Source organism: Anser cygnoides, chromosome 15 (assembly GCF_040182565.1).
Source record: "Anser cygnoides isolate HZ-2024a breed goose chromosome 15, Taihu_goose_T2T_genome, whole genome shotgun sequence".
NCBI classification, from domain to species: domain Eukaryota; kingdom Metazoa; phylum Chordata; class Aves; order Anseriformes; family Anatidae; genus Anser; species Anser cygnoides.
The window spans coordinates 6,046,197-6,062,371 of record NC_089887.1 but is presented as its reverse complement, the minus strand read 5'-3'; the positions used below and the strand labels follow the sequence as shown (position 1 = coordinate 6,062,371).

Sequence of the window (16,175 nt, the reverse complement as noted above, 5' to 3'; positions counted from 1 at the left end):
TCAGCATAAAGAATCCTGCAACTAATGGGCCAGTAATCTGTGCCAGAAATACAGGGCTGGTGACTAACGCATACGTTGGCCGTGTCCTTGTTGCTTCCTCCTCTCTCTGCTGTCACAATTGAGATGTTGGAAATCAGCTCCCTGCAGAAACTGGTTCCCTGAAGAACTTAATATAACCACCGATAACGTCTGACATCCCAAAGAAAACTTAGCTCTAAGAGAGATAATAAGTATGCTTCATCACACATTTATTACTGCACATAACCAGAGACCAGCCACCATGGATCAGTTAGTTTACCCCACATATGAGAACACTTTCTTGGGTGCAATTTCAAAGTTATTAATTAGCTCCCTTTGAATTTTCTGTAAAGCACAGGATGATGGCAAGTAAAAGCAAACTGTTCAAAATGGTTATTGGTGCATTCCTTGAAGAAAATAACTTAGGCCAAGCCACTACTTCTGGATCTTGTCTCAGTGAAAAATAAAATGCTAACTGTGAAAATGGAAAGTGTAATATTTTATTGCTTAGTCAGACTAGTATCAGATAAGATGCCTTTACTTCCATACAAAGGCTTAAAGAATACTTTCTATTACTCTGATTGGAGAGCATCTCTGAACAGAGTAGTGACTTTCTGAGATGCTTCATTACTCAGACCTTTCTGATATAACCATTACACGTAAAGAGACAGGCTGTATTTATCATCTTGGTTAGTACAACTCCCTTTATAGAACATAGACGGGAAGGGTTTTGAATAAGAATGCAGCTCCATGAGAAGTTCACAAGCCTACAGTTTCAAGAAGGGTGAATGAACTACGTAAATGCAAGTAACCTCGGCTGATCGGGTACAAGCAACAAGTCAACGGGGTTACACTAGGGCCAGCCAGACCAACACGGCATCAGAATCAGCCCTTTTCTGTCAATGCAAAGAGATTTCAGTGAAGACAACAAGAGTTTGGAACAGACACGGGAACTATCAGATAATAGGAAGAGAAGCCCCAAGGATACCATGAAAATATGACACCTGTAACTGAAAAAGGGGAAAGAACACACATAAAAGGTTTGATGATTTTTTTTGTGTGTAGTGTGGATATGTACTCCACTAAAAACTTACTTACCAATGCTCATTAGAAGTAAAAGCAGGAGAGTGGCCAGGCTGGAGACCTTCTCATGAGCTTTATACTGCAATGGCACAGTTTGGGAAACAAAACAAAGGCAGAACCTGGCTAAGTGCCACTCTCAGTTCTTCTGCTAACTCAGGACTTCAAGAAGGACTGACTTTTGCCTGTTTCTGCAGCTGTAAGGCACTCAACACACTGATGAATCTGAAACATATGCTCTAAGATTAATTTTTACAGCTTTTGGTGAGCGAAACCTTGTGTATTTCTTAACTATATCATGCAAGACTTTTTCCAAGCGAAAGCAAACTAAATGTACAAAAGCAGCTGTGCAGACTGCCATGGCAACAAAACTGAAGTGTGAAATGTTTCCTCTGGTGTATTTCCTTTAACTTTCCACCATACATCAAAACACTTGGACGTATTCTGAATACATTCTTTTCCCATCAGGAGAGCAGTGGATTTATTATCTCTGTTGTCATTCCACCTTCTTCCCACCACGTCTTTTCCTTACCTGGGAAGTCTGCGTGATTTCCTTATATTCCTCCCTTTTAAAGAACTGGCACTTTTAAGTACATTTACAAAAATAGTCAAAGCTACTTACAGTCTATGGTGGATAGTTCTTGCATTGTTGCAAACCATGACAGGAAAAGATTTTTTAAATACCAGATTCTTATCAGAGCATTTACGATTAAATATACAAATGTCTACCAAAAAAAAGAGAGAGAGAAGAAAAAAAGGAAAAAAAAAGAAAAAAGAGAAAAACCTTACTACCAAAAGTTTTGTAAAACAAACCAATTTTTAAACTAGATGATATGGATTGTCTTTCCAGTTATTAAGTAGTTGATGATGCATTATATGAAGATATAAATAAGCAGGAGCATATATACTTTGGTTTCAGAGTCCTGGCAAGAGGACTAACAGGAAGAGGAACAGGTTTACAACTGGAGCCATGCTGCAGGAAATGTACCTGTAAGGATACCCAGAGCCAACAGGAGGAAAAATTCTGCTATCAAAATACAAATTCTCAACTCCATTCGAACTAAACCTTCAAAAACACATAATTAATCCCCTAAATTAAAGTGTTTTTACTACAGATCCCACTGATATCAGTAGAAGGTTTTCTATTTATCACTTGTATGTTAGTCTGTGCATTTCTAATTACATATATATATATGTAATATAAAATATAAAAACTACTGAAAAGTCTAATTTTTGCATCTACATTTGTAAATTTAAGCTAAAATTTATCTTGAAGTTGGCAGAATTTCCAAAATTGTTTTCTAACTCATCTCCAAAAAACCTGAAAAGCTTTTTGATGTTAATTCTGGGATCAGGTTCTCAAACCTGTTTTAGAAACTCCATCTGGTGGTCACTAGCAGAACACTCTCGCAGCTCACAACAGCAGTAAGATCTGTAAAACCATTAAAAGGATTTAAGATAATCACTGGAAAAAAAAATCCGTTCCAATTTCTGGTTAAACACAAATATGTACTAGCTGGTTTTGTCCGCAAGCACATGTCAGAAGAAGCAAAATTAAGCACAGCTTCTACAGTAAACGCTGCTGTGAGGATGAAGTACGTAAGAGAAAATTCTGTTGCAAGAAACCTCAACAATGGTTAACTTTACTTTTGAAGCTAACAGAAGGCTTTTAACCAGACTATTAAGTCTGATTATTCACAAGAAAGAAATATTTATAAAAAAAGCATATGTTTCTTGTACTTTTTGTGAAACATCTGGTACTAGTCATTGTGGTTGACAAGATGCTCGGAGATCAAAGGAAGTGCCATTCCCATTCAGCTCCAGAGCATTGTAATTCTTTCTAATTAAGTTATGGTTTCACTAGTTCACCATGAAATAGATTTCATACATAATTAATACAGAAGTTTCTGAATTTTTTCAGGTCAGCCTATGTACAATTAAATAATCATTCTAGCACCTGCAGCGTTATGCAGAGCCCAGCTCTTTTATGAAAGTTACCATTAGGAAAAGTTTTTTTCCACCCTTTATTATGGTATTATTTGGAAATAAAGCCATTTTTGAGCTCTCATATGTGAGGTATCTAGGTGATCTACCCATACCAAGGCATAATGGAATCATTACTGTGTAGTAATAATAATAAAATACTATTTATAAAACAGCTTACATTACAAACAATGCCCAGATAAGCCAATATAAAATCACTAATGGCAAATGACGGGCGAGCAATCCTGAGGCAGCAATCACACAGCACAGAGCATGGCTTTTCTAGAATAAGAGGAAGAAATGTTGATTGACCAGCCTCTGAGGCATAGCTAATTATTAATACCACTGCTTATGTATCCACATCTCCAGCCTGTGCTTTTTTAACCCCATCCAAGCAGACGGTTCAAGCAGAGCCAGTAAAAAGATCAAATTTTACAAATTCACATAGGCCAACTGATTCTAAAATTCGTCTATAAGCAAAATTACATTAACTTTTCAAACCATCAATTCCTGCTTTTGTGCACACACTTCCTTGGTGTTTTGTTTTGATGTTTTATCTGAAAGGCCCAAAGTTCCATACTCCTTTAATCAAGGACACAAATTTGCTTGTTGTCAAGTAGCAAAAGACAAAACATCCATTCAAGTGAAAAGCAAAGCATTTCACAAGTACAGTTACACAGAATGACCGTCAATTGTGCATCAATATAACAAAAGACTTATAATAGGTGCTCAAAAAAAAAAAAAAAAGTGATTTGGTGTTTTCTTTCCCTCTCCGGGAATCTTGAGTAACTGCATTGATACATGAAGCCCTAAGGTACTAAAATGCAACCAAGAGAAGCTTCCAATCTGCAACCTCAGCCTTTGAATATAGCATCAAGGCACCTCTAACCACCCAAGCTCTGCGGCTAATATCCCACACCAGTTATTTTTTTGTTAGATAATTACACCAGAGGAAAAAATCAGATGGAAATACACAGTGGTTTATGAAAAGTACCTCTGGGAATAAACGTTGACTATTTCTCAATTTGAAATTCCAGTAACACGCCAATTGCTTTTCATCACAGAGCACTGGGAGCGGGCAGTGACAGCCACTGAGTACTCCAAAACACTCCTGCGCTACAGGGGACACTTGCCTTAATAACCCTACATCAAAAAGTACCTTACATTGGCATCTCCATAGCACTTAACTGGAGGGATGTGCGTTACTCCAGAGGATGCTCAGACTGAAACCTCCGTGTTTCAGCGTCTCACAAGTCAGTAGCATTGGACTGTGCCTGTTAAAGAACACAGATAAGTTTCTCATCTGGCATACATATATGGGAGAAAGGGACTCCAGATTAAACGTACCATCAGGGATCCGTACCCTGCTAAAGACATTGGTTATGCAGGACAAATAAGAGAAACGATGAGGTTTTGGTCAAAAGAAAAGCAGCTCGCATCTGCTTTCTTTACAAGATCATCATCCACCCAGTACCAGATACATTTATTTTGCCATAAGACCAATAAGATGGGTCAAAAACCAAACACGACTTTTGCCAAGAGCAGCACACTGCAGGTGGCTCTTGGAATTGCAGATGTTACTGGCCAATCCTTAAATACTGCCATAGCCATTTTGTTCTGCAGTTTTATGAAGTTTATACAGCTAAACACGACTTTGTTTTTCCACTGCTCTCATGACTCGCGCCCTGTGATCGTTTAAGCAAACTGAACTGTTTTATTGTTTAAGGAAGGACACAGCTGATCTCACAACAGCAGTATCTTGCTTTTCTTTTAGTAATGCATCAACTGTGAAAATAACTGCACAGTGAGCTGCTGCTAAAACACACTGTTAAGATGCCTATCAGCACGGTCTAAACAGAATAAAGGATATGGAACTGGGAAACCTTGATTTTCTAAACTCTGTTTCTCCTACAGCTTTCCTTTTATTTCATCAACTTGGAAGAATGTATTTCTCAGTAGTCCTCCACCAGCAAAACACAGGTATTTTCTGAATCTATCCACACATCCTGAAATTGTAACGTGCTACTTGCTCCCAATTCAAAGTACGATAAGCATTCTTCGCTCTAAATAAACCTGAGTAATAACACTTAATACAGGTTTCAAGGTACAGAAAAATGTTTGTAAATGTGAACACAATTTTCAAGATGGAAGCTCTCTCTTCATTTTTATTTTTTTAAGATGGGAGGTGTGAGAAATAACTTTCCTGTTTTTGTTTTTCTGATTCTATACTTTTTTTTTTCTTGCTAGAGGACAACCTCCCTTTAAGCTTCTCTTTTACTACAGCGAGCCTTGTCAGAAAAGCAGTTACTGAAAAACAGGAAATGCAGTCTTCACACTGATGTGTTAGGGCTTATCTTCACTTGAGTTACTCCTTGTTCATTGACTGCTAATTAACTCTGAATAATTTAAACCTTTATGAAGGGTAGTTTGAATAATCCTGAAAATTTTGGTGTAGACTGTGATTCTCCTGTATTTTACTAATAACCCCAAAAGGTGCAGTCAGATATCCTTGTGTACACCCACCCAGTGCAACCCTCAGAAAGTACAAACCCCAGCTGGTCACTGGTGGCCCTCAGCCAAAAATTGAGCCAAGCAGAGGAGATCAATCACATGCCCATCCAGCGCGCTTCAGTGGAAAGCAGCAACAAAGTGATGCCAAAACTGTTCAGCATAAGCACATGATCTGTTCTGGAGTCTAAAAAGTCAATTTAGTACCCTCCAGACAAGGACCAAATACTTTCTGAAATTTTCTTGCTATTTGCAGAACAATAGGTTGGTTATTTACACAGTTCAGTGTGTTCTCCGCACAGCCAAGTCCTAGAAAGAATAAGGTGACATTTCAAATTTGCATCTTTCATGGAAAATCAACAGTAAAAAAATATTTGCCTGACTTGCATGCTTAATGCATTTTTTCTCTGTCCTTGTTAACTGCATAAAACTGATAGCAACAAAAGGCACCAGGATTTGGGTGCGCCTCAAACCCAAATGCCATATACCCAACAGGTACACCACACAGCCAGCTTCAGGCTTTTCAGTAGCAATTTGGAGGAACTATTTCAAATGAAAGGGAAACGACCCACTCAGTCTAACAAACAACTATGTTAAGATGATCAGAACCAAAACCAACTTGGGAGTCGGGGTATTCTGAATAACGTGTACGCTCTTTGGAAACCACGTTTCACAGAGCCCCACTGAACTACTGAAGAGCTGTTTTGGAAACTTGAACCTTTTATCTGAAAGCTAAAACATCTCTGCGCCGCTGCTGCAACCCACGACCAGCCATGCACTTGTTTCTCTAGTTTCCAAGAAGTGTTTGGAGCAGTAATACCTGCCTTTGGGCAGAAATGTAGACCTAGTGCTGACATATTTTCTCCAGGCAACCTGCAATGCTGGAATCTGAAATCTAGGCTCAAGTATATTTGTTTAATTTCATTTCATTGAAGCATTTGGGCTCTTTTCACGTGTTTATCAATAAAGCTCATTAAAGTGCAACAGGTAAAACACCATGAAGACAGAAAGCACTGATTAATATTAAAAGATTACAAGAAGGAAGTGCTTTCCCATGGTTGTGCTTATACAAGAAAGCACGATGCAGCCGCTGCTTTCCAAACGAGGCTGCATGCACTTGTACCTGAGGTTTTAAGAACACTTTTGAAAAGTCACTAATAAGACTGATCCTGTGCCAGACCCAAAACATACTACAGACCCAAAATCCTGCCTTTTAACACCTCATGGTCATTGCAGAGCATCTGGAAAAATAATTTGTTGCATGTGTACAATACTGGGAGCATTCCAAGAGCCAGAACCCATGGAAAAACAGAAATTACCTTAATTTTAATAAGGGCTCTTAATTTTGACATGGAGTGCTTCTGTGTTAAGTTTTTGTCTCATTTCGTAAGGGGGTTGCTTGGTATTTATTCAACTAGCTTTTCCTTTCTAGACCTCTAGTACTTACAACAGCATAGTTAAAAAAACACGTAATTGCAAAGGCTGGGCAGCATGCGTAGGATTCCTTCATGAACAGGCAAAAAACCACTGGATGGCCTCACGTACTTAGAAATGGCTGGGACAAACACTACTTTTCTGTTCTAAAACATCTCACTGCAGAGGATAATTTGAACTTGAGTCACATGATGAAGCCATAGGTTTGCTAAACATGCAACGTGTATGGTTTGAATGACTTAAGCCCAGTTCCTGTTTCCTTTGCAGAACTGTGTGTTTTTGTAGTCGGCCAGCGCCTGGAGTTTTCACCGTTATTTACAGCAGCTGAAGGAGTGATTGTAATACATACACGCTGCTTTCTGCATAAATATAAAGGGCTATATCCTCCAAACAATAATTACATTTCGTCTGACTTTACACAGAGAAAATCTCAGCCGGTTGTATCTGTGGAACGCTTTCTTGAAAAGGTAAGTGCTTTATATTACTTTGAATATGCAATGCTTTATTCATCACGAGAGGACCAAATTGTGATGCTACAGTTGTCATTTAAAGTTGTTAGTGTTTGCTTGTTTAGTGAGATTGGAACTACACAAAATAAAATACCGTTTCTGGGAAACAGCCTCATAAAGCTGAGCATTAAATAGAGTAAATTTAATGACTGCTTTCGGGTAAATACAGAACTCCCACTGAACTGACGGCAGCTAGATGATAAAATACTATTCAGTGGTCTGGATCAGGGACTCCGACTGCCTAACAGTAGCCGCTTAAAAGACGGACAATTTTGGATAATCCTGGCCACACTGTAAGAATTCCATAGCACAGGAAACACGTCAGCAACGCTACTTTGAAGATTATGTTTGGTTATTGCTGACTCACTTATATTGTAGAAAAGTAAAAATAGCAGCTTTCAGTTTCTCAGAAACTGATCGCTTTCAGAAACTGAGATTGGGATTTCTCAAGTCTTGAACCTCAAATACTTTCCAAAGTGTAGGAATTTTGTCATGGTGACATCACAAGAAAAATAAATATAGTATTTTAGACTTCAGTCTTTCATATTGTGCAACTCCCACCCCCAGCTTGTCAGACCTAGGAAGGACAAATTCGTGAATGCATTAATCCTCCACCTACCAAATTGCTGCATTGTTTTCACGGGGTGATGCAGCACATGCCCACCAAGAGCCGAGTTTCACAAGAAGTATTATATATGTTGCTTTATTGGTGGATGAAAGAATTTTTTCCTTCTAAAGGCTGGTGGCAGAACGCAGAAGGGCTGCCCTGCCAAGGTTTTTATAGAGGAAGAGTTCGTGTTGCCAGGCAGAAACTCCCTTTTTTAGAAACACTTATTTCTAGACTTTAAATCAACAAGTTTCCTTGAAACCAAGCCCTCCATTTGCAAGAATTAACCATCAAATAGATGGGGTGGTGTGGGTGGGTGTGTGCAACAAAACAATGAAACCTCAGACTAGATCCTCTCAACGCTGAGAAGTCGACTTTTCACAACTTGCTATTTTTAAGCTGCCCTCTGAACGCTGTGCTCATTTGCTCAGCTCCATCTGTTGGAAGCGAAGGAGAACGTACGAGCTGTGGTTCAGAAAGTGAAAATCAAATGCATCCATGTCAACAACAGCTGACACAAAGGCAGATCGGACATCAGTGGGGAAACTGTGCCAGGGAGAGGCAAAACCTGAAGAGTAACCGGTGAGGCCATGTGGAGTTAGGGAAGGATTAATGATATGTAAATGATTGTCCATTAAAACAATTAAATTTAAAGTGTGGGGGAGCAGAGGTGAAGAAGGGATAACGCGCTTTTGGAGTAAGATAATACAGGGAAAGATGATGCAAACAGTGTAGTGCAGATTTCCATTAATTAACCTGAGGAGAACCAGGAAAAAAAACAAGTTCTGCCACAGTTTCCACACGAGAGCTTTGACATGCTGGTTTGATGTTGGTCTCAGTGACCAATGAGTGGATAAACACTTTTTTTCACTGCAAGCAAGCATTATGGACATACCGACCAAACACTGCAAAGACGCCAGCAGCTTGGTGCTTTGGTACGACTTTGTTAATGTGGATAATCCTAAAGCGATATTCTGGAAGTTCCCTTTAAAACACTGCACCTATTCTTTTTTCTTCTATCAAAATTTTACTACTTACATCGTTTATAAATACGCACACATCATTGCAGTGCTATTCTCCCCCAGGTGAATGTTTATTTCTAGGCTGAATGGATTACTTTGGTTTAGTTTAACCCACTCCCCAGTGAGTTGCAACTCCAGGAACATGCTTTATGAAGTTTAATGCCCCTTACTTTGTCTTAAACACCCAAAAAGTAGCCAAATAAAATAAAAAATACCTTGCTTCTGTCAAAAATGAAGTCAGTATCAGTACCAAGGCCAGATCCTGAACAAATTTAAACAAGAGTTGGCATCTTGTTTTTCTTGTAATTTGATGAAAGGCCTCATGATTTCCTGTGGAACCTAAAACCACTTCTTTTGTTTCCTTTGCAATTATGCCACTGTAAAAGTTGAATGGTACTACACTAGTGTCAGATCCTGTGCTGAGTGTACTGATCTGGCCCGTGGGGTGAGAGCTGTTGAGAAGACACGGAAACCTCCACAGAGCCAGGACTAAATGGAAACGTTCAGTTCTGCAAAAGGGTTAACGGGCCTAGAAGGTAACCCTGGAGACTCTGAGAAGAGCTTCTCAAAATGTAAATATGCCTTAACCTCCCAAAACCACTGTGTGGGCTGCTGACTTGTAACAGCGAGAAGCTTGCTGCAGGTGCTCAGGAGGTGCCACATCCTCTGCAAAGCTGAGAATCGCACTAGGCCTCAGATGTCTTCCAACAGTAGGTTAAACTTCGACTTACACTGCTTCACTCACGATTTTTCTCCTCAGCATTTAAGAGATGAATTGTAGAAGCTGGAAGTTCACGGCCTTTGGATTTCCAGGAAATCAAAAGAAATCAAAGCAGCAGGTGGAGGCCAGGAGAAGTAGGTTTGGCTGCAGCTGACCGAGTAGCACAGTCGACCACTTTTATGCAGATAGGCATAAAAAGCACAGCCACAGAGAACAAAGGGGAGTAAGGCAGCATTGCAGCTACTTGATTAACGAGAAATGTTCTGCATGTTTTTCCCCAGCGCTTCGGTATTTCATGGTTCACCAAACAAAATCTTTGCATCTAACTCTACATGGACACGATCCAAATCTTTCTGAACTTCTTAAACTACCAACTAAAATTAAGCGTAATTCAGACTAGTCGGTTTTCTTTCAAAAAGAGATACTCTGGAATTAAAATTTAGAAAGGGGAATTCACCAGCACAAAGAAACACCGAGGAGCCAATCAACTGACTAGATTTGTGAGGTTTTGTGTTTTTTTGTTTTTTTCTTTTTTAGTTGTCCTCTCTCTTCAGTTTGAACATGTTAATACAAACATGATGTTTTCTTAGTGGTCCATAGTGAAAATAACCTCAACAGAAACAAAAGCTCTAACGCAAACATTTAAGAGAAATTTCCTCGACTAACAAGCCATATGTCCTCCCCAAACCTAGCATCTTTGAAAAGATTTCCACCCCATTTTTCTCAAGATTGTTTGTATTTAACAATCTGTTTTTAAACTTCAAACCTACGCTGACTCTTAATTATCAGTTTGCTTCAGAGACTTGTGCTAGTTTTGCCTACTGATGCTTTCCTACGTGGCGCACCCAAGCAGAGAGCTCAGACCACTGCCAGGCTCTGCCCAGCCAACCCTTCCCTTGCTGTGAGCGGACCTGTAACAAAACTTCCCCGTGTGCATCGGTGCTTTTTCCTACAGTGGAGCCTCCCCAAAAACAGCCTCCTCTGGAAAGGAAAAACTCTGTCCTTAAAAAGGGAAAAAGAACACTGCTAAATCAAAACAACCCCGTGGTTTTATATAAATGAAATAATTATATGAGATTATATATATACACTTAATCGAAGACACTTTGGTAAATCAGCTTTTCTAATTAAAACCAGTATTAGAATTCCAGTTTTGAGGAGAGATTAGAAATATGAAGTAGTGTCAGAGGTAACAGCCATAAATGACCTGTCAGACAGCATTAAGACCCCAACTTATCTATAATGAACACTGCTTAAAAACATTCATGTATCTTTAAGAACTTTTACCAATTTAAAGTTGCTTCCATGTTAAGAGTTGAAATCACTGGCATCCCTTTATGGAAAAGTGCATTATGTACAACTGTACGTATATCATTCTTGTTATTAACGTGACTGTATAGAAACTTCTGTGAGGAGAACTCTAGTCCTCTCTGCCAGATTTACTGTCTACACACAGTGCTTGTACAGACCAGCTTTGCATGCAACAGAACAAAGTAAAAGCACTCAACTCTAACACAAAATTGAAATCCTTACGAATAAAGGACTTGTTTTTTATTCTCCCAGAAAACAGTATTTTACACTGCAAAAGTGCGTGTGTGTAATTTTTTTCAGTACTAAGGAACATTCTTAAGCAGATACTCAAAACTCATTAGGAATAGTCAGTTCATTATGTCATGTTTAAAAATATTTGTCCTTTATAACTGAAAAAAAAAAAAGCCTGTTATTTTCTGAAGCCACCAGTACAAGCTACTTGGAAATTTTCTTACAGAAAGCATGTCAGTTGTGCATGTAGATGGTATAGGAAATTTATATACACATATTTATTACACTCAGTTTTTGTTGAGTATACATAATGTTTTCCTCCAAGGCTTTTTGGCTTAAAAAGGGATCCTCCAAACATTTATGTGGTAGCAGAATTATTATATCAATGTATCTTTGAGTCATTACAGCTAGGAGCCTATCCCTATTACTCTTAAAATTCCCTATTTTCGGGCATTTATAACTCAGCTCTAAAAAATGTTCCTTGCTAAAACTTTATCAAGAGGCTTATAATGCACCAGTAATCATTTTCTTAAATCTGAGTGTGCAGAAAATATTTTTCTGCAGTTTTATGCAACAGCTACATTTGAAATTATAGCATTATTAATGCATAGAGACATTTCTGTATGAAAGCACAGTTACTTCATCGCAGTCCTTAAACATCCACATTAATTTTACATGGGCTCCTCGGTACAACAGACTGCAGTTGTGAAAGGTTTTTTTTTTTCCTGTAACAGAAAGGAAGCAAAACTAAAAGTGAGTAAGGCTGTAAGGCTGGCCCTGTTTGCATGGAGCTACCCCAGGTCCTGTCTGCGCTGGGTGGGGATGAGGGAGAGGGTGGTGGTGAGGGCAGGAGCCAGATGGAAAATGAACTGCCCGATTTCTCTGGCTAGAAATGCCATGCACGCTGAGATGAACCTAAGGATGTGGTTTCACCCCTCTCAAAATAAGCACTGCATTTATTCTAAATAAACCCTCCTGACCACACAAAGTATTTGACGCAACGAATCAGAGACAACACAAACTGTACTTTAAAACCTGTTTCTCCTTCCATTTCAGTTCCAAAGCTGGTTACACGCAGACGAGCAGGGTACAGCAGGAGGGATGGCTTCTCACAACATGACATGGCTCAGCTACCCGAGCAAGAGCTTTGCTTCCACCTCCCCAGAAGAAATTGAAGCGTTCATAGCATCTCAGAACATCATTTCAAGACTCATGCACTGCTACATCGCCTTTTTTGTGCCCATGGGATTAATATCTGGCATATGCATTTTGATCATTTTCATAAAGAATTATTTACAACACAAAACTAAGGAACAATTAGACTTACTGCTTCTGCACTTCACCATCAGCAACATCATCATGATTTTTTTGTCATTTACGGTCATTCCTAGACCTGACTACTTAAAAGCAACCCACCTTGCATGTAGCGTTCTGTCATTTTTTTTCAACTTCAGTTATTTCAACTCTCAGTATGTTCTGATTTTCATACTTCTCATACTATTACTCGAGAGATTTCTGCCAAGGACTGCTCTCAGCAAAGCAACCCAAAATCCCGTATCATGTGTAGCATTTGTACTTATATACACCTTCTGTTTGTCACTGACCGAAGCAGTACTGCTCGGCATGGATAACTACCACGTGGAAACAGAGTGCCAGTCTGACCCATTATTTGCATGGCCTGAGTACGAGATCGTTAAATTCACCTTTGGATTTGCAATCCCAGCATTTCTTCAGGTACTCTCTTTTACCGTCCTTTTTGCTAAAAAAGCACCTGCTGAAGCTCAAGACTTACGGCAGCACATTCGTACTTACGCCGCTGTGTTCATTATTAGCATAACGATATTTATATGCCATCTCTTTTATAACATTATGATTCTCTTCAGGACAACGTTAAAATTACAGAAGAGCATTGGAACTCCAAAGAATGAGCTCATGATGAATATTGCAGAAATAGTATTGTTCTCTGAGAGCTGTGCTAATTTGGTATTTATACTTTGTTTTCATAAACCATGCAAGGACAGAATACTTGAAGTCATACACAACTGCCGAAGGAGAAATACCACCCACAATCACCTTGAAATACCAGTAGTGTCTACAACCCCTGAAAGAACACCTCAGTAATACTTGCTGTTCTACGAACTGTCAATCTACTTTTTTTCCTTCTTCTTCATGAAGGACAACTGGTCCTTCTCTAGACCCCAAACTTGGACAATCTTATAGCTAGCAGCACCAGACGAAAAATATCTTTAGCCTAGTATTTGCAGTTATCTCTGAGAAGGCATGTAGGGATAACTATGGGGTTTTTTCGTCCATATAAATGTTTTTTAATCTCCTACATTCTGTGAGTGTTACTTCAAAGGTGAACAGAAGGAAAAGTACTGTTGCCATACAAGTCTGCTTTTGTAATAGCACTGATGCCTTGATAAAGATGCAACCAAAAACATAACCAAAGGCAACTTTGAACAAAGGTAAAAATCTGCAGCCAAAGCATTTTCTCAGGTGTGCTTCCTCCTTGGACTGGGGTTTCTTGCCCTACAAACTACTCTTATTTTTTAACACCGGTTAATTCCAGTAGCAACACCAGGGAAGTATGGTTTGAGTCCATTATAATCCTGAAATAGTTTGCGATACTGTAAATATCACTGCTTGCTTGGGTTATATACACATGCATACACAAGATTGAGCATTCCTTCCTTTTTCCATTTTCCTCTTCTGTGTTTGTTGGAACCCTGAAAGTTTTTATCTGAATTATTGTGCCAAAAAAAAACACACTCAAATTAATGGAAACGCTGGTCCATAAAGAAGAGCTTCGGGTCTTTTCTGAGGCACTGAACTGGAAAGATCAACAGGATGGCTAATTAAAACTTTGTGCAAGAATGAAAGCTTTTTGTTAAAGTACGCTCAGCTTCAACTTTGCATAAAGACTTTAAGCAATTATTGATTTAAGCCATTCTTGATGAGTTCATTCAGAAGTGTAAGGTCGCATGCCTTGAAGAGTCACATTCAATAATATCCTAACTAAAAAATGAGAAAAGCCAGCCAGAACAGTAGAACTGCTTTTAAAAAGGCAAACAAAAGCAGAACCCCAGATCTAGACACAAATCAAGGCTCTGATGGAGACAAGATAGGAACATTATACATTTACATTAGAATTTACAGGTCAATGGTGCAAAGTGGTGAAAAAAAATCCAAATCTGAGAATAAAACAGCTGCTGCAGTTTTGGTGTTCAGATGTAGCCCTCCCGAAGCAGTTGCCAGTGTGGGCTGAGACTTAGGTGCAAAGTTTTAAATGCTGGCTTTGAGCACGTTGTTTGTGATCCAAATTGGCCAGGGGCCATCTTAGACACCTGGCTTCAGTTTCAGCTTTTCCTTTCATGGAGAAGGAGAGAACAGAAATGACAGGGAAGGCACAAAATTGTGCTAGATCTTGGATACAGATGTAGACTTGGATTGCATGTTAAAAAAAAAAAAAAAAAAAAGCACAGTGATGTGATGAGCAAGGCTCGAGTGACCTGAAGGTGGTTTTTTGGTGATTTTTTTTCCTAAAGAAAAAAAACACTGATGTTTAAAATGCATACCTTTGTATAGCATTCAAGAGGACAAGAATATACTTGATCAAGCATGTCACCTGGATGCTAAAGGAAGTCAGAGGTTTTATAGCAATTGTGTGCTTTGGAAAGCCTTCTTGATGGGGTCCAGGTTTGTGTGCAGTCGGTACAAATTGGCATGGGCTGCCTGAGATACACGTCAGTGGGCACTGGTCTACCAAGAGGAACACCTGCAAAACAGCCAGGTGGGTAAATGGAAGACTAAAGGACATTTACCCCATAATGATATGGTGTATATATGGATCTAGTTTTAGATATTCGAGTCCAGAAATTAATGGATGGTGACTATCACGCGAAAACAGAGGGCAGTAGTTAACTATGACCATAAGGACCAATGTTTCTGCAAGATGTACAAATCAACTGGTGAAATGTCTGCATTGCATTGTCAGTCTGTTTTCCTGTTCAATTTTGTTCTGGTGCCAACATGAACAGATGGATAACTAAGGAACGCTCCGTATTAGACCATTATTAGAACCTGGTCAGAAAGGAAATGTGTAGATAAGAACCATCTCTTCAAATACAAGAGTCAAATTCATAGCTTGCAAGGACTTCTCAGCTGGCATTGGGTTTCATTTCACACCTGAGAAGAGGAAGATAAAAGAACATGGACCAAACACCAGCCCTGCAGAAAGAAGTCTGAAGAGAGGAGTTGTTAGAGCAGCACGTCAGCAAAGCAAGCCCACAGACTGAGTGACAGAGCATGTCAAAAGATGTAAGCTGATAGAAAATATCAGTGTCATGGCTAAGTAGGCTATTTTCTAGCATGTGAATTATGCACAAAGGAATCTACTTTATTCACTGCTTCCACATATTTTATATTTGAGGATGAAAGAATAAATATTGTATTGTTTCCGAGTCCTGAGTTACTGTTAAAGGTGCCTGAAAGTGAAGTTAGAAAGTACGTAGGACCTCGTTAGATAACATTGGCTGGGACCTGGGAACTGGTCTAACGGCGAGCAAATCCCAACAACGCACCTGTAGGAGCCTGAAGGTTCAGCACAGGTAGCACGCGTGATGAAACTGCAGTATGGTGTAGAGCTAAACCAGAACCATACCCCAGGTCTTGGAGAACTAGAAGCTGTAGGGACCTGCTGTCAGATCTAAGGCTTGGGAATGATGATGTCTTGTCAGGAATGAACTACG

General features: G+C 39.3%; 2 protein-coding genes across 5 annotated transcripts in view; one reads left to right on the top strand and one right to left on the bottom strand.

Moving 5' to 3' along the window:
* The window catches only part of C15H7orf50 (chromosome 15 C7orf50 homolog), a 129,567-nt gene that overhangs the window by 91,098 nt on the left and 22,294 nt on the right, over window positions 1-16,175 (bottom strand). The window lies entirely within an intron of this gene.
* Window positions 7,237-15,887, top strand: LOC125179617 (C-X-C chemokine receptor type 1-like). Its single transcript, XM_048063657.2, has 2 exons — window positions 7,237-7,490; window positions 12,481-15,887. Exon 2 carries the CDS (start codon window positions 12,526-12,528, stop codon window positions 13,543-13,545), a length of 1,020 nt encoding a protein of 339 aa, XP_047919614.2. The 5' UTR covers window positions 7,237-7,490; window positions 12,481-12,525; the 3' UTR covers window positions 13,546-15,887.

Coding starts and splice junctions, on each gene's coding strand:
- LOC125179617 (XM_048063657.2), top strand. CDS start 12,526: ATGGCTTCTCACAACATGACATGGCTCAGCTACCCGAGCAAGAGCTTT.